The 17,471-nt window shown below is 50.7% G+C and overlaps 1 protein-coding gene and 1 long non-coding RNA gene across 3 annotated transcripts; one reads left to right on the top strand and one right to left on the bottom strand.

The window, feature by feature from the left end:
• Positions 1–160: 160 nt before the first annotated feature.
• Positions 161–12,331, bottom strand: TMEM269 (transmembrane protein 269). 2 transcript variants are annotated; one of them, XM_060684505.2, is made up of 7 exons: positions 12,228–12,331; positions 11,045–11,111; positions 7,120–7,267; positions 4,716–4,813; positions 3,581–3,724; positions 1,800–2,000; positions 161–544 (listed from the first exon to the last, which is right to left on the bottom strand). In XM_060684505.2, exons 2-7 carry the CDS (start codon positions 11,067–11,069, stop codon positions 435–437), a joined length of 726 nt encoding a protein of 241 aa, XP_060540488.2. In that variant the 5' UTR covers positions 11,070–11,111; positions 12,228–12,331; the 3' UTR covers positions 161–434. The 2 variants fall into 2 exon arrangements, with proteins under 2 accessions (XP_060540488.2, XP_087735193.1); XM_087879067.1 differs by lacking the exons at positions 11,045–11,111; positions 12,228–12,331 and adding an exon at positions 10,829–10,969 and having other exon boundaries at positions 163–544.
• On the top strand, positions 5,796–8,966 carry LOC148111880 (uncharacterized). The gene is made up of 2 exons (XR_015729956.1): positions 5,796–5,931; positions 7,128–8,966. It is a non-coding gene; the product is annotated as an uncharacterized LOC148111880 (long non-coding RNA).
• Positions 12,332–17,471: the final 5,140 nt, after the last annotated feature.

Here is a 17,471-nt window from a genome sequence, read left to right as displayed (position 1 = left end):
ATTGAGAGTATCAATCTTACACGGGAATTGAGATACTCTCAATCTTACATGGGAAAAGACCCGAATACACCAAAACTTGCACACACACACACATATATATATATATATTTATATATATATATATATATATATATTTATATATTTATATATTTTTATATATATATCTTGGTAGAAAGAATCTGTACATATCTACACTGACCAAAGGCTCAGCTTGTTAGCCAGCTGTTGACTTCATTCTTCAGGCAACAGGCAGCAAGGATAACACTGCCAGAAGCCATGGATAAGTCTCCCAGAAGTTTTATCACTTCAGGTGGATGAAAAACTTTAGGCAAAATACAGATTTTTAAACACAGGATTCGTCGTCCCAGTCGCTGTGAAGACTGCCTGGGCACTGGTGCAGTGCTGGCATCGTCGACTCACGTCCTCCGACGAGATTAGACTTTGTTACTCCACAAAGTGTTGGGGAAAAAAATGTACGATACAGACCAAATCAGGAAGTAGAGAGAGGCCAGGAAGGAGGCGTGAAACAGGAGCACCAAGATACCTGCAGTGGCCAAGAGAGAAAGAGTTAAAAAAAGCCTCTTGATACGAGCAAGATCGGATTCTGAATCCCTCCCTTGGCAACACGTGATATTTTGAAGACCCATCGGCTTTTCCATTTTTAGGCCATCAGACACAACAGTCTCGTGCCTCCAGATCACAGGTGGATTCCCGCTGCAGATCACCTGATTTATGGGGGCCAAAGTCCCGTTACTCCTGCTCTCTGGAATGTCAGAGCACCTTTGCTTTAATCCCTACCCATTAAGGTTTTTCCCCCGAGGAAACCGGAGTGGACTTTACCATAAAGTTCTTGCAAGGAAAGAGATCAACTGGGAATTGTGGAGTTTGGTATTCAGAAGATGTGAGACAACATCAGTAAAGACCTCACTGCCCCCTGAATCCAGGGTTGCTTGGACATTTAAGAACGAAGGGCATTTAAAACATTTTTATTTTTCCCCAAACCGAACCCTTTTAGCTTCTCGTACCATACAGTCCCCCTTTTTTATTTTTATTTTTGTAACCAGCCCTTCTCCAGGGTCTAATGAGACTGCAGTGTCCCAGATTGGAGCAATCAAATGTTCCTCTAGAGCAATGATGGCTAACCTTTTTGCCGTCACGTGCCAAAAGCGGGGGGAGCACGGGGAGGTCATGCGCGTGCGTGCCCACAACCATAATTCAATGCTCCCTGCAACCCCCCCGCGCTTGCGCGCTCAACCTTCCCCCGTGCTCCCCCCACTTTTGGCATGCAATGGCAAAAAGGTTATCTGTGGGCCCAATATGCCCGTTTTTCGCCCTCCCCGGGCTCCAGAGACTTTCTTGGAGCATGGGGAGGGCAAAAATGGCCTCCCCCATCCCCCTAGAGGCCCTCCAGAAGCCAGAAACAGCCCCGGTGGGCCCAGAAGGCCCGAAAATCAGCTGGCCAGCGCATGCATGTGCGCTGGAGCTGAGCTAGGGCAACGCTCGTGTGCCCACAGATATGGCTCTGCGTGCCACCTATGGCACACGTGCCATAGGTTCGCCATCACGGCTCTAGAGACTCTTAGCAAAACAACTTCTGAGCTGCTGAAAACCAGCTCAGAGGTTCTTAGATGGGTTCAAACCACTGGTAGGATCCTTCCGGTTTAACAACTGGTTTGAGGATCGCGCGCTTTGCTACGTGTGCAGTTGAATGAAAAATCACCTTCCGTGTTAGTGCATTAGTTAGTCTTTCACGTCCCTGCTTTCCAGACTGGGCAAGTCAGGGAAGGCCCTGGACATACCTCCTCCGAAGATGGCCTTCTTCCAAGCCTGGGACTCCAGCACCTTGTCATGGGGATAGAAACCCTGGTCCACCATGAAGAGGACCATCACTATGGCCATCAGGCGCATGGCCACCAGATGACCTTCGGTCAGGAAGTAGGTGGCTGCTACCATGGAGGCACCGTAGGGGCATGGCAAACCCCGGTACATGAAGGGCATCCCTGCGGATGAAGAGAAGGGAGGAAAAAAGATATGCACGAATTCATTGAGGGGAAGACCGTAGTCCCGTATCCCCTAGCCACACCCAAAAAAAATGCACAGGGTATGTTGTGTCATCACAAAGATCTAAAATGTCAGCTCGGCATGTTGAAAAGTGTGCCAATTCCTTTATGGAACATCCAGAATCTTTTACAAAACACAGAATTGAGATGCCACTTTTCCCGTTGAAAAGAACGCTCTTAAACCTAGAGAGAGCTGGCAATGACTACCGTGTTTCCCCGAAAATAAGACCCAGTCTTATTACTGACTCAATGTCAGGTTTCGAGGTCGTCTCAAATAAATTGCATTTCAAACAAAGTCTTTGAAGAAAACTCCCATTTATTCAGCACGACATTCAAAGTCTGACTCATTGTAGCCAACACTGACTTCCAGACCCAAAACCCTCCCTTTCCGTTCCCTACTCCCCTGCACTCATTGGCCATCTTCCAAGTCACTCTACCCCTATCTACTGCTCCAACTCAAAGGAATTTCCCCCCTCCCATCCCATCTCCTAGGGGATATTATCTCCAGAGAAAATAAGTAGGTGAAAAGTCAAACGTCCCTTTCCAGACGCCTCCACTCCTCCTCCTTATGTAAGCACTAGAGTAAAGGCAGCTTGAAGTACTGACACTCAACTTGCAGCAGCGGCATCACCAACAGCCCCGCCCAACAGCAACTCGTTTCCAGCCCACTTCTGCGGCCGCCTGCCGTTGCTTGTGCGTGTTGTCCCCGGCCTCCGTTTCTCCATCAGAGGCCCTCCAGAAAGCCCTCTGCAGCCAAGAAACGAGGTCCGGATTGACGTGCGCGGCACCTCCCCGACCTCCATTTCGCCATCAGAGGCCTTTCGGAAAGCCCTCTGCAGCCGATAACAGAGCTCCAGGATCGATCTGGATCGAGGCTGCAGAGGGCCTTCTGGAAGGCCTCTGACGGTGAAACGGAGGCTGGGGGCGACGTGCGCAAGCAGCGGCAAACAGCCACAGAAGTGGGCCTACAAGTCAAGGCAGGTGTCGGAGTGTGCGAGGCCTGGTAAGAAGGGCATCCCCACCCTAGCTTAATTTTTACCCGTGTGTCTCACCCCACCCCCTGCACCCTGGAATGGGCGGGGTCTTAATTAGGGCTTATTTTTCAGGGGGGTAGGGCTTATATTGGGCGCACATGTAAAAATCAAGCTAGGATTTATTTTCGGAATAGGTCGTATTTTCAGGGAAACTTTATTTTACTTTTACTTTGATTTGTATACTGCCCTACTCCCGAAGGACTCAGGGCGGTGAACAGCCAACGATAAAATACATACATACAAAATTTAAAAAACAGAAATAAAATCGAATTAAATAGTTTGGCCCAGACAGATTAAAACCCCAATCAATTTAAAACAAATTTAAACTTTGAGGAGTAAAAATATTAAAAATTAAAATATTAAAATTGTTTAAAAGAGGGGGAAAATTAGGCCAGGTACTTGTGGCATCAAAAGGTGGGACAACTTTTCTAAAAGGCCCTCCCTTATCCCACCCACCCCAATGAGATCTTTTCCATCCAGACTCACCACTGGAGAAGAAGCACAGCCGCATGAACACTGCCAGCACGTAGACAATCACCAGCAATCCGTCGAGGATCCCATGGGCCTGCAGAAGGAGCCCCGTGGCCAGGCCGAAGGACGTGAAGTCTGCAAAGTCATCCAGTTTAGCCCCTGCAGGTGATGCGAAAAAGAGACGTGGTTAGTCTCCGTCAAAGCCACGATCGGCCCACTGCTGCTAGCCGAGGACAGAAGCCTCTGGTTCCATTCATTCGGGTGACACCAAAAAATAATAATAATAATAACCTCAGTGTTCCCTCTGCTTAGAATGACCTCTCTCTCTCTCTCTCTCCAAAGGTGTGGAGGCTTCCAGAAAATAAGTCTTAATTGGGGACGGGGGAATCAATGCCTCCTCCCCAACCTGGCGCCCTTGAGATGCTGACCCAGGAACAATACCCAGCTGGAAAAACTGCAGTCTCTTAAGGCTAAATAGACTGTGTTGAGGGGCCAATGATGGCATTTAATGCACTAAAGGCAATGAAATGGGATCCTGCCCAGCTCCAGGGGGCATTTTCGGTTTGAAAGAAGTGGTCCCTGGCTCCCTAGATAGCAGCCACAAACTTCTCGGAAGGACTGAGGCCTCTCCGGTCCTCCCGTGCCTCAGTGAGGTGTCCTTTTTTGGATTCCCCCTCAGCAGAGCTCCTCTCTTCAAGGACTACCTACCACTGTGATGGCAAACCGATGGCACGTGTGCCACAGGTGGCACGCAGCACCCTCTCTGTGGGCACATGAGGCATCACCCCAGTTTATTTCTGCCGTGCATGCGCATGTGCCTCTTGCCGGCCAGCCGGTCATCGGGGTCTGTTGCGCGTGCGCGGGGTGTGTGCGGGGGGCCCATGTCCAGCGGTGGTTGTGTGTGCATGCGCAGGGGGGGCATGTGGGGGTGATCTGGCTGCGTGCGCAGGGGCTTGGGCGCACATGCATGCGTTCGTGCATATGCACACACGCTTTGGGTACTCCGTCCGGAAAAGGTTAGCTAACACTGACTACCGCATAGTTTGGATGTTTCTGCAACGTCTGGAGATTGGCCAGATCTTGCTGACCGCCAACTAAAGTGAGTTGGAGGGGAAGACCCCCAAGGGTGGTGGTGGTGGTGGGGACTCACCCAAGGCAGAGCAGGCGTTGAGTTGCCTCGCGACGGCTCCGTCAGCAAGGTCCAGCACGAAGCCAGTCAGGACCAGCCAGCACGCGTGGTGGTACTGCCTGAAGAAGAAGAAGAAGAAAACACAGGTACTTCCTGTGTCCATGGATGCTCTCCCCATCTGCTACTCATTCCTGCCATCCTACTTGATCTCTGGCCCACTGGATCTAGAAAAGCCTGGGGAGTAGGAATTCTCTCTGTCGTGAATCCAGCTAGATCCCAACCTTTCCTGCGGAGGCCAAAGGACAAGACTGCAGCTTGGCATTGGCAGCAGAGAGGTGTCTGAAGCTTGGAAAGAAACTGCTGTGTGAAAATATACAGTAGTGGCCAAAATTGTGGGAAAAGTGTATTTTTGAGGTTTGATGGCTAATAACACCACTTTTGGGGGGGGGGGGCATATATATATATATAAAGAAAGAAGCAAGACATCCTGCAAGCTCCAGAACTTAAAATTTAAAAACTTTAAAAGAATTAAAATTTTATTTTACTAAGCTTTCATCAGCCATCTGCTGACATCGTCAGAGTATTAAACTACCATTACAGAGATCTCTGCCTTTATATGCCATTAATCAATTTGCCCATTGCGCGTGTAATAGGCTCTTCCAGCCATCTCCCACTGATAATTAGCTGTGTTGTTTTTGCTGCCATCATGCTGATGATGGAGGCTTAATTCCTACTGTTTCCTCCCTCCTACCTTGCTTATCAGTGGGGGGTGATGTTAGCTTGTCAACCATTGCAATTTGCTGACGATGTCAGCAGATGGCTGACGAAAGCTTAGTAAAATAAAATTTTAATTCTTTTAAAATTTTAAGTTCTGGAGTTCGCAGGATGTCTGTTTCTTTCTTTACTAATATACCTAGTACTGGTATTTTTAGAATGCTTTGTTTTATATATCTCTATCTCTATCTCTACCTCTATCTCTATCTCTATCTCTATCTCTATATCTATCTATATCTATCTATCTATCTATCTATCTATCTATCTATCTATCTATCTATCTATCTATCTCAATGGAAAGATAATTTAATCAAGAATGTAATGCTTTTGAACCTTTGAGAGATAAAAATGGCTTTTTTTCATGGAATTCTAGATTTGAGGCCGAATTCCTGCAGTCTGTGCCGAACAGTCCTTGCAGTCAACGTCACATTGCATGGCGCCATTTCATCTTGTATACACCCAGGTAATTTTCTTCTGTCACATAGGCACGATCTCTTAATTCTTCTATCATCACTTGCTGTTGTGCACCTTTTCCTGCCTTTTACCAGTGTGGTTTTGTAGTAACTGAGTCTCCTTATATCTCTTCAAAAACTTTAGAAATGCAACTTTGGTTAAGTTTCCACCAATTTTTCTTCCAATTTCTTGTATAACTGTAGCCTTGTTCAGTTAAAAATACTATTTTACATTGCTTTCTGGGTGACCAGTCAACTCTTTGCACCATTACTTAAATTTTATTACGTTTTACAAGCTCACCAGTGGTGGGATTCAAAATTTTTTTACTACCAGTTCTGTGGGCATGGCTTGGTAGGCGTGGCAGGGGAAGGATACTGCAAAATCCCCATTTCCTCCCCACTCCAGGATACTGCAAAATCCCCATTTCCTCCCCACTCCAGGGGAAGGATACTGCAAAATCTCCATTCCCTCCCCACTCCAGGGGAAGGATATTGTAAAATCTCCATTCCCTCCCCACTCCAGGGGAAGATTACTACAAAATCCACATTTCCTCCCCACTCCAGGGGAAGGATACTGCAAAATCCTCATTTTCTCCCCACTCCATGGGAAGGATACTGCAAAATCTCCATTCCCTCCCCACTCCAGGGGAAGGATATTGTAAAATCTCCATTCCCTCCCCACTCCAGGGGAAGGTTACTGCAAAATCCCCATTTCCTCCTGATCAGCCGGGACTCAGGAGGCAGAGAATAGATGGGAGCGGGGCCAGTCAGAGGTGGTATTTACCGGTTCTCCGAACTACTCAAAATTTCCGCTACCGGTTCTCCAGAACTGGTCAGAACCTGCTGAAACCCACCTCTGAAGCTCACTAAATGAAAGACGACCAACCAACTTGATAGCGATCACATAACACATTAAAGATAACACAAATTATCTTTCCATTGATATATAATTTTATGGCACTACTCCCCAAAAAAGCGGTGTTATTAGCCATCAAACCTCAAAACGTTTCCCAAAAGGTTTCCACAATTTTGGCCACTACTGTATATTGATGCTGCCACTGTGCCCCACAGTTCTCTCTGCCATGGCACAAAAGTGGTGCTGAGGGCCTGTATTGAGACCTTTCCAATCTGCCCAGCGTTGATCCCTCCGAGAGCCACGACGGCCAGGAGGCAGAGCTCCGGGCCAACCTTCCACCTACCCGTTTAGGCTGCAGAGGACGGAGGAGAGGCCCATGAGGAGGTTGGCCACGGAGATCGAGTTGGCCGCATTCTTGCGCAGGAACTCGATGGCTTGTGCGCGGCCGGCCTGCTCGCTCAAGAAAAGCTTCTTGATGTATTGGACGATTCCTGAAAGAAGACATCAGAAAGGACGACGAGTGAGAAGCTGAGAAGATCCCCACCCAAGCCAGCTGCGAAGAAATCCCTCCGTTACCATCCCTGCTCTGAGCACGGCCTGGAAGGCAGCTCCTTCTTGGTTCCAAATGGGAGAAACTCAAGGTTATGAGATGGACCAAGGCCAGCTGTCTTCAGCCTGCACATCCTGGGCATCGGAAGCCTGCATATATTGCAGAAGCATGCAGATGGAAGCGGGCCCTGCATGCCACATCCTCAAGTGTTACAGCCTCCCCCCCACCCCCGTGCTTAGTTTATCCTGTCCATCTGCGTTATACCCGCGCCTGCCACAAGGCTACACACACAAGCTGGCAGCTGCGTCATCAGCCTCTGAAGCCTTCACTCCGGTGGGTGATTGACACGGCAAGCCCGCCTGGCACAAAGAGATGGCTGGGGTTCAGCCAGGAGGGGCAGGTGCTGCTGACTCAACCCGGGGACTCAAGGAGGCAACGGATGACCCACTGCCCGCATCATCGGCGACCTAGATTCTCTGCCTCATTGGAAACCTGCGGGCAGCTGCGGGCATTGGGTGGCCAGAGGATTTCATGCGATTCCAGATGACAGATCCGAGATGTGGAGGGCTGTGCCGAAAGGAGAGCAGGTCAAAGGGCCTGGGGGGGGGGAGTTGGGGCAGGAAGCATCCCTTCAATTTCATTCAGGGCCTCAGAACAGTCCGAAGGGCACAGTCAGGGAGGGCGAGACCCCTCCCCGCAAACAAAGCCAAACAGACCTCATTTCTTCACATGGCTTGGAACATATCAGTCAGGGGTGAAATCTACTTACCTTCCTTACCGGTTCGGAAGCACAAGTACATACACAGACCTTCTGCGCATGTGCAAAACTACCTGTGCATGCACAGGAAGTAATGACACCCGGGCGGGTGGGCGGATCTTTGCTCCACCATCGCTACCGGATCGCCGAACCACCGGCCAAGATTGCTACCAGATCGGGCGATCCGGTCCGATCCTGGAGCATTTCACCCCTGCTATCAGTGTATTCGTTGGCTGGTTAGTTTTAGTGACAAAAAGGCAGCGGTAATAATCACTTAGAAAGGAGCAAAGTTCAGATCGCGCATCCGTTCCGGTTGTTTAAGCTTGCAAGAACAATTTGCACCCAAATCCAAATTCCTGTTGTGGCCCGTCAGCAGCCTGTGCAGATTGAAGCTGATTCCGACAACGAGGAGGCTGGTGTGGTGCTGCGCCAGCAGCCTGTGCAGCTGGCGCTCGAGTCGGACAGTGAGGAGGCTGGAGAAGATGTGGTGCCAGAGGCAGGGATTCAGAACTTCCAGAAGCTCCTTTAAGTGAAGAGGACGAAGAGGAGGAGCCTCTTCTCAATGCACGGGCGCGCAGAGTTGCCAAAAGGCAGGAGTGGCTCCTCAGGAGGAGGTCTCCTCGAGAGTAAGGCTTGGGGCTAATTGGCCACTCCCTTAGCCTATTTAAGGAGGAACGCCGACTGAAGCAAGCTGTAGGGAACAACTTTAGTTCACTCTCCTTCGCGTCTGGATTCTCTGCAAAATTGCTTCTGGGTTTTCTGCCAACTCTAGTAAGACTGTAATTACCTTATCTTAGAATTCTTGTAGGCTGTTAAGACAGTTTATTAACAGCCTTTGGTTGATAAAGACTAAGTTATTTGAGTAAAATAAGGTTTGTATAGAGTTTGTGTGTGCTGCGTTCTTTGGGGTCCATAGCTGGGGCAGAACAATTCCAAGGATTCCAAGCCCAAGCTGGATGCCTCTGTCTGAGTGCTGAGGTTTTTTTCCTCCTGTCCTAATGCCAGAGTTTGCCCCGGGGCCCGAACTTCCAGCTCTCCAAGCTGGGTTAATCACTTGCCACAAAAGCAACAAACCATCATGTTATGTATTCATTCACCAGCTTTTTTTTTTTTTTTTTGGCTTACAGTCTTGAGAACGGGCGCACTCGACCAGCTGTGTTCAAGCATTACACTTAGCCAGATAACGGGTGGACATGGCAGTTAAGTTCTTGCCATCAAGACCATAAACCTGTCCCCAGGGAAGATACCCATACCAGGAGAGATGGAAGCAGGGGTGGGCTGCTGGCGGTTCGCAGGGGGTCGGGAGAACCTCTAGCTTAAGATTCTGTGCAGTTCGGAGAACCCCCAAATCCCACTCCTGGCTGGCCCCACCTACCACTTCCCTCCCCTGAGTCCCCACGCAGCCCGTTTTGGATGCAGGTAAGTGCAGGGCGCGCACGGAGGCTCAGGGAGGGCAAAAAACGAGCCTAACGGAAGTTTGGGAAGGCCTCCAGAGGGCCTCTGGAGCCCAGGGAGGCCATTTTCGCCCTCCCGGAGGCTCAAAAAAAGCCTCCGGAGCCCGGGGAGGGCAAAAATGCCCCTCCCCACTGTGGTGCAGGAAGCTGACTAGGCCATGTGCACGCCCACCCAGCAACCAGGCAGAGAACCCCATACTAAAATTTTTGAAGCCCACCCCTGGGTGGAAGGGAAGGGAGATGGGGAGAAAGCCAGAGACCACCCACCCAAAAGAAATGGGCCCCCGTCTGCTTTAGAGGGTTGCTGCTGAAATCCAAGGACAGCTTTCAGGGCAAAGGGAAGCAGAAAGGAGGCAGGTGCAGCGGATCGAAGTAAGTCTCACTTGAGCTTTAGGGGAGTTGATTGTCCTTTCACGCTTTGTGGGCCGAAAGAGGACCCCGTTGCCTTTGGGGTGGCTTCCCTTCTAGATTATTGGCCCCTCTGGTTCCCAGGTTTTTTTTGGGTGGGGTGGGGAGGAATTGAGCTGCTTCTGCCCATTGAAGACCAGCCATTTGGATTAGATTAAATTAACAGAGTTGGAAGGGACCTTATAGGTCATCTAGTCCAACCTCCCACTCAGCAGGAGACCCTACACCATTTCTGACAGATGGCATGTCCAATCTCTTCTTGAAAGTATCCAGTGATGAAGCTCCCACAACTTCCGAAGGGAACTGCTGTTCCATGGGTTGATTGCTCTCACTGTTAGAAAATTCCTCCTCATTTCTAGGTTGAATCTCTCCTGGGTCAGTTTCCATCCATTATTCCTTGTCTGGCCTTCGGGTGCTTTGGAGAATAGCTTGACCCCCTTCCTCCTCTCTGTGGCAGCCCCTCAAATATTGGAAGACTGCTATCCTGTCTCCCCTGGTCCTTCTCTTCACTAGACCAGCCATGCCCAGTTCCTGCAACCGTTCATCGTATGTTTGAGCCTCCAGTCCCCTAATCATCCTGGTTGCTCTTCTCTGCACTTTTTCTAGAGTCCCAACATCTTTTTTTATAGTGTGGTGACCAAAACTGGATGCAGGATTCTAGGTGTGGTCTTACTAAGGCTTTATAGAGTGGTATTAGTACCTCCCTTGATCGTGATTGTATCCAGTTGTTAATGCAATTTAACAGATTGCATTGGCTTTTTCGGCTGCCGCTGCACACTCCTAACTCATATTTAGCTGGTTGTGCACTAAGATTTCCTCTCACAGTTACTGCTATTAAGCCTAGTTTCACCCAGTCTATATGTGTACTTTTGGGTTTTCTTGCCTAATTGTAGGACCTTACTTTTCTCTACATTGAATTTCATTTTGTCCGACAGGGCCCAGGGTTCAAGTCTGTCAAGATCCATCTGGATCTTGAGCCTCTCTTCTAGGATGTTAGCTATTCCTGCCAGCTTAGCATCATCTAAGAAAATCAAAATTGGAGGGGGAGAGGAGACCTGGCGGGTGGAAGGGGAAGTGCTCAGCTATGTAACTGACTTACCGGAAGGGGGAGATGCTATCCACATTGTGCTCGACGTTTAGCCGGAAATCCCTGCCCACTGATGTCCCTGAAATTGAAACGGGCCAGTTAGAGGCCTGCCTGCCGGTTGGCAGAGACAGCCATAAAAACAAAGCACAGGAGAGGGGGGTGTTTGTCTGCTTGTAAACAACGAGTAAGATTCAACGAGCAAGATTCACCTCCCGGGCAAGCCAGTAAGTCTAGCATTTTTCCCCCCCACTGCTAGCATCGGTCAATCCCTTTGGGGTGGCAGCGAGGTTTAAGACGAATAGAATAGAATAGAATAACAAGAGTCGGAAGGGACCTCGGAGGTCTTCTAGTCCAACCCCCTGCATAGGCAGGGAAGCCTACGTCACTTGAGTCAAATAGTTACCCAATTGAAGAGGCAGGGATGAAGGAGGAAGTCCAGAAGGGACACTCCCCCCCACCCACCCACAAATGAGATGGATCATTTCATGCGCCTGAAGCCGGTTTGGTCTCGTGGGGGAAGGCACCAGGTTAAAAAAAAAAAAACCAGGCGACGGTGACTTCTAGTCCGCCCTTCGCCATTAAAAGCCTTTGGGCCAGTCCGTCCCTTTTCAGCCCAACTTACGTCACAGGAAAGCTGCTTAAGGTGCCAACCGAAGGCAGGTAGAGGGTTAGGTGTGGGTTTAGGGAGAGAGGATTCAAAGGGGGATGGGTTGGGGTGGGGGGGACAGCTCCCTCTTCTGAACTCCCTGCACTCCGGTCGCCTTCCCTTCCAAGTGGGGTGGGATGGGGGGGGGGGGACAGAGGGAAGGAAGGCAGCTTGGGGAGAGGGGAATCCAAGGCAGCCTTCTGGGCAGGTGCAGAGGTCCCCCGTACCCTGGTACCCCTCCGCGGGGGCATCGGGACCCCTGCCTGGTCTTCAGGTTGGGGAGGGGGGTCGCTTTCCTGGGGTCACCGCGCACAGCCTCGCATGCAGGAGCTCTGCTGGAACGAACGGAGGCTACTGACCTGACCCTGAAGATGCACCCGATCCTTGCTTGCGCATCCCTTCCCGTCCTTGCAAGGAACCCCAGCTAGACTGCCCACTCCCCCACCCCACCCCACCCCGAAGGTGGAAGCTCCTCCACCGGCCCCCCTCTCTCTCTCTCTCTCTCCCCCCCCCCACTCCCACCGCCCCGGGACGAGCTCTCCCGCTTACCTTCCGCAGTCGCCCCGCTGCCCCGCAGCCCCGCAACCGCTTTTATGCTGCGCATCTCGGCGCCGCCGCTGCTCCGGAAAATTCCACTCGAAGGGAAAGGGCGGGGACCGCCGTCCCTCCTCCGAGCGTCCCCCCCAGGCGCTCGCCCCGCCTTGCCCGGAGGGTCCCCTCCTTCCCTCCCCGCGCGCAGGGAAAAGCCTTGCCCCGTTTCAGCACCTGCCAGTCGGGAAGGGAGGGGGGCAAACGAAGCTATTTCTCCCCCCTCCCTCCCCATTCCCTTCTTCTGACTCCTGGCATTGCAAAGCGCCCGGCCATGGCAACTTGGTACAGGTCTCCTGTGTGAGCAGGGGGTTGGAATAGATGACCTCCAAGGTCCCTTCCAATTTTGTTACTGTCCTGGGCAGCGCCCCTCCCCTCCCCAACTCCTTCTCCCTTTCCCTCCACTGCAAAATCAGATCTCCCCACCCCACTTGCTGAAGCAACGAGGTAGCCCCTCAAACCGAGACCCACACACAACCTTGCAAATGGAAACGTTGGGCAATGCCCACCCTATACCCTGTTGCCTTTCAGACCCGTGCCTTTCTCCGCCTGGCCCCGGTTCCATCATTTTTTTTTAAGGTTTCTCTCTTCCTTAAACCCATCGGGTGTCTTAAGCATCACTTCCTCTTAAGAGATACGGAGGATAAATCACGCGTCTTCCTGAATTCCCACTGATGTGGCATGCTTTGCCCCACGGCCCCCTCTCCGGGCATTAAAAGGTAAAGGTTCCCCTTGCACATATGTGCTAGTCGTTCCTGACTCTAGGGGGCGGTGCTCCTCTCCGTTTCAAAGCCGAAGAAGGCAGCGCTGTCCGAAGACGTCTCCGTGGTCATGTGGCCGGCATGACTCAACGCCAAGGGCGCACGGAACGCTGTTCCCTTCCCACCAAAGGTGGTCCCTATTTTTTCTTCTTGCATTTTTTACCTGCTTTCGAACTGCTAGGTTGGCAGAAGCTGGGACAAGTCATGGGAGCTCACTCCGTTACGCGGCACTTGGGATTTGAACCGCTGAACTGCCGACCTTTCGATCGACAAGCTCAGCGTCTTAGCCACCGCCTCCTCTGAATTCCCACTGATGTGGCATGCTCTGCCCCACGGCCCCTCTCCAGGGCATTAAGAGGGCACTTGTGCTATAGTGTCAGATCTTTCTCTGCCGCTCACAGCATTGCCACTCCTTGATAAGACGGCCTGCTGGAGAGCGATGTGGTTGAGTCAGGGCTGAGTACCCTACTGACCAGTCTTCGAAAACCCCATTTTTTGTCAGGATAGGAGCCACCTGTGGGATCTTCACCCAAAGCAGCAGTCAAGATTATTCTAAATTATGCTTTCCCTCCACCCCCCTTGGGACTATCGTGCCCCCTTCTGACAGGAGGGTGATGGGCAGGCAAGGTGGGCCAGGGTTGGCACCTCTGTCCCTTTCTCAGAGGCTCCCCCCCTCCGGTGGGCAGGTCTACCTACCCTCAAAACGAGGCTATAGAGCACTGCACACCAGAACAACTAGACACAAGGACAGTTTTTTCTCGAAGGCCATCACTCTGCTCAACAAATCATTCCCTCAACACTGTCAAACTATTCACTAAGTCTGCATTACTATTACTATTAATCTTCTCATCGTTCCTATCATCCATCTCCTCCCACTTATGACTGTATGACTATAACCTTCTTGCTGGTATCCTCACGATTTATATTGATATTGTTTCCTAGTATGATTTGATTGCTTATTTGTACCCTATGACTATCGTTAAGTGTTGTCCCTTATGATTCTTGACGAATGCATCTTGACTTTTTATGTACACTGAGAGCATGTGCACCAAAGACAAATTCCTTGTGGGTCCAATCACACTTGGCCAATAAAGAATTCTATTCTATTCTATTCTATTCTATTCTATTCTATTCTATTCTATGCTATGCTATGCTATGCTATGCTATGCTATGCTATGCTATGCTATGCTATGCTATGCTATGCTATGCTATGCTATGCTATGCTGTTCTGTTCTGTTCTGTTCTATTCTATTGAGAGCAGGACCATGGCCAGCTCCAAAGGCTCTGATTAAGAGGCCTCCAGCCAGGCCCTTGGAAGGAACTCCCCATCCACAAGCCTTAAAGGCAAAGTAAGCTCAGGCCTGTTATTCTATTCTATTCTATTCTATTCTATTCTATTCTATTCTATTCTATTCTATTCTATTCTATTCTATTCTATTCTATTCTATTCTACTCTACTCTACTCTACTCTACTCCACTCCACTCCACTCCACTCCACTCCACTCCACTCCACTCCACTCCACTCCACTCCGTATTTTCTATCCTATCCTATCCCGTCCTGTCCTGTCCTATTCCGTATTTTCTATTCTATTCTATTCTATTCTATTCTATTCTATTCTATTCTATTCTATTCTATTCTATTCTATTCTATTCTACTCCCCATTTTCTCTTCTCTTCTACTCTACTCTACTCTACTCTACTCTACTCTACTCTACTCTACTCTACTCTACTCTACTCTACTCTACTCTATCCTCCCAGATGTAGATTCTCCTTAGTGGGGCACTGAGTTAATCACCCCTTCGGTGGTGATCCGTGGTTGTCGGAATTAAGCCTCTCAGCTTTGTGCCTGTGTTTTCTCTTCTGAACCTGGTCACTTCTTTGTGTTGGCTCCCGTCAGGCCATAGCCTGGCCAGCTCTTTTCTGGCTGAGCCTGGTGAGCAGGCAATGGATGGTGTTGGGAGAGGCCAGAAGAGAGGGAAGGGGAAGGTTCTGCAATCGCTGAGCTAGCACTGGGTCCCCGGGGTTGTGTGAAGGGTGCTCTGTGCCTGGACTATTTCTAGTCTCTGTCCTGCAAAGCATGTCCTCTGTGAGAACAGCAGAGGAAATAAAGCCAGAGTCCCAGAAGATAGAAATCCATTTCTTGGGTGGGCTGGCATGATATCTGAGCTCAGCCTATTGGGATCTATCAGGCATTAGGGTGAAAGAGCCATGATGGCGCAGTGGTTAGAATGCGGTATTGCAGGCTAACTCTGCCTACTGCTAGCAGTTCGATCCTGGCTGTCTCAAGCCTTCCGTCCTTCCAAAGTCGGTAAAACGGGGACCCAGATTGTTGAGGGCAAGATGCTGACTCTGTAAACCACTTAGAGAGGGCTGTGAAGCACTGTGAAGCGGCATATAAGTCTAAGTGCTAGTGTTATTGCTATATAAGAGCTATGGTGGCACAGTGGTTAGAATGCGGTATTGCAGGCTAACTCTGCCCACTGCCAGCAGTTCGATCCTGATCGACTCAAGGTTGACTCAGCCTTCCGTCTTTCCAAAGTCGGTAAAATGGGAACCCAGATTGTTGTGGGTAAGATGCTGACTCTGTAAACCGCTTAGAGAGGGCTGTGAAGCGGCATATAAGTCTAAGGGCTATCGCTAAGTGCTACCATGGGAAAACTAAGACGGGTTTAGCGCAAAGTGTTACGGAGGTCGAAGGAACTTGTTCGCCTTCCAAACAAACCACCTGTGAGGATGAGGAAGCAAAACAATCCTGTCTTGGACTCTTCTGACCTGGGAGCAATATAGATTTAATCTTTAACATTTTTTTAAAAATACTGTCTGATGTCTGGCTGTGTGGTGACAGTGACCCCGAACAAGCTGTCCTATCACGGCCATAAACTGGGAAACGAGGGGCTCTTTAAACTGCCCGGCGGACGGACGCATTCCAGGCCCTGGCCATAAAAAGCGGTTGTAAAAGACGAGTAATCATTGCAGGAGAAGCCTTTGTCTTTTTACTACTGTGAGGTTCTCGGAAATGGAGTGATGTTTGGAGCCCTATATAAGTGTGACCTTGGCTTTGATCCAGGAAGGGAGACGGCTTCTCCTTTGACCTCCTTTTGGGGGTTGCCACAGGAGAAGGAGGGAGCACAGGTGCGGATATCTAGACAGGGGGCAGGCTTGAGGCTGGTCCCTACTTTCCCAGGTGGGTGGGCTCCAACTCCTGGGGATGTCTGCGGAGGGAAGGGGGTTCGTGGCCCTGCACCTTGAAAGCAATGGGGTGGCTGAGGGACATGTTGGGTTTTAGTTTCTCCGGCACCCAAAGTCCTATCCAGCCACCCCCTCGGCCAGTGGTGAAATTCAAATTTTTTTACTACCGGTTCTGTGGGCGTGGCTTGGTAGGCGTGGTGTGGCTTGGTGGGTGTGGCAGGGGAAGGATACTGCAAAATCTCCATTCCCACCCCACTCTGGGGCCAGCCAGAGGTGGTATTTGCTGGTTCTCCGAACTACTCAAAACTTCCGCTACCGGTTCTCCAGAACCTGTCAGAACCTGCTGAATTTCACCCCTGCCCCCAGCCTTCCTCACCCTACCCCCTCCCCACCCCAGACTGGCTTCTTTTCCGAGCTGCGTTTTCCCCACTTTCTTGGAGCACTTGTAGGAGCCATGGAAACGGGCGTGAATCACTTTCCGCCAGGAGGCATCTCCCAAAATAGCCATAATAACCAGGAGTGCACTTCAAAAATTGTAGCAAGGGGTTCTCTGCTCAGTTCCTGGGTGGGCATGGCTGCGGTAGAGCATAGCCTAGTCGGCCTCCTGCACCACAGCAGGGTAGGGGGGCATTTTGGCCCTTTCCAGGCTCCAGAGGCTTTTCTCGAGCCTCTGGGAGGGCGAAAATGGCCTCCCCAGGCTCTGGAGGCCCTCTGGACACCGGAAACGGGTAGGCCCATTTTTTGCTCTTCCCGAGCCTCTGCGCACACCCTGCACTTACCTGCATCCAAAACGGGCCGCGTGGGGACTCCTGGGAGGGGCAGGGTACGGTGGGCGGGGCCAGCCAGGAGCGGGATTTTAGGGGTTCTCCGAACCGCACAGAATCTTAGCTAGAGGTTCTCCCGAACCCACAGCAGCTCACCCCTGAGAATAACCCAATCGGTTCCAGAAAGCACAGATGAGGGCGGAGCTCCCCGGGTGAATCTCCCTGGGAAAAAGGGGTGCAGGTGAGGGGCAGCCCAGCCCAGACAGTCTTCCTTGCCCTCCCCCACCCACCGCAATCTGGTTCGTTTGAAAGAAAGGAAACTTGTAAACAAACTCGAGGGGCTGTTTACCAATCCCCCCCACCCCCCCGCAAAAGCCTAGCAAAGTGGAAGCTTGGGACTTTTGCTCTAAGTGCCATGGTGCCCTTTGGCCCGTCTGGATTTTTGAGGGATGGGCCAAGCCCAGCTCCACTTCGGGCACCTGCCTGCTGAA

Source organism: Pantherophis guttatus, chromosome 15 (assembly GCF_059756535.1).
Source record: "Pantherophis guttatus breed Tessera chromosome 15, ASM5975653v1, whole genome shotgun sequence".
Taxonomy (NCBI): Eukaryota; Metazoa; Chordata; class Lepidosauria; order Squamata; family Colubridae; genus Pantherophis; species Pantherophis guttatus.
Note: the sequence above shows the minus strand (reverse complement) of the source record. Positions and strands in the feature narration are given on the sequence as shown.

What these genes read in the sequence shown, in the direction of transcription:
- TMEM269 (XM_087879067.1), bottom strand. Translation starts at nt 10,910, where the DNA reads ATGGATCTTGACAGACTTGAACCCTGGGCCCTGTCGGACAAAATGAAA. An exon ending in AAGTAAGGTCCTACAATTAG is followed by an intron (nt 7,268 to 10,828) that starts GCAAGAAAACCC and finishes GTCTTCTTTCAG; the next exon opens with GAATCGTCCAATACATCAAG. An exon ending in GTCCTCTGCAGCCTAAACGG is followed by an intron (nt 4,814 to 7,119) that starts GTAGGTGGAAGG and finishes CTTCTTCTTCAG; the next exon opens with GCAGTACCACCACGCGTGCT.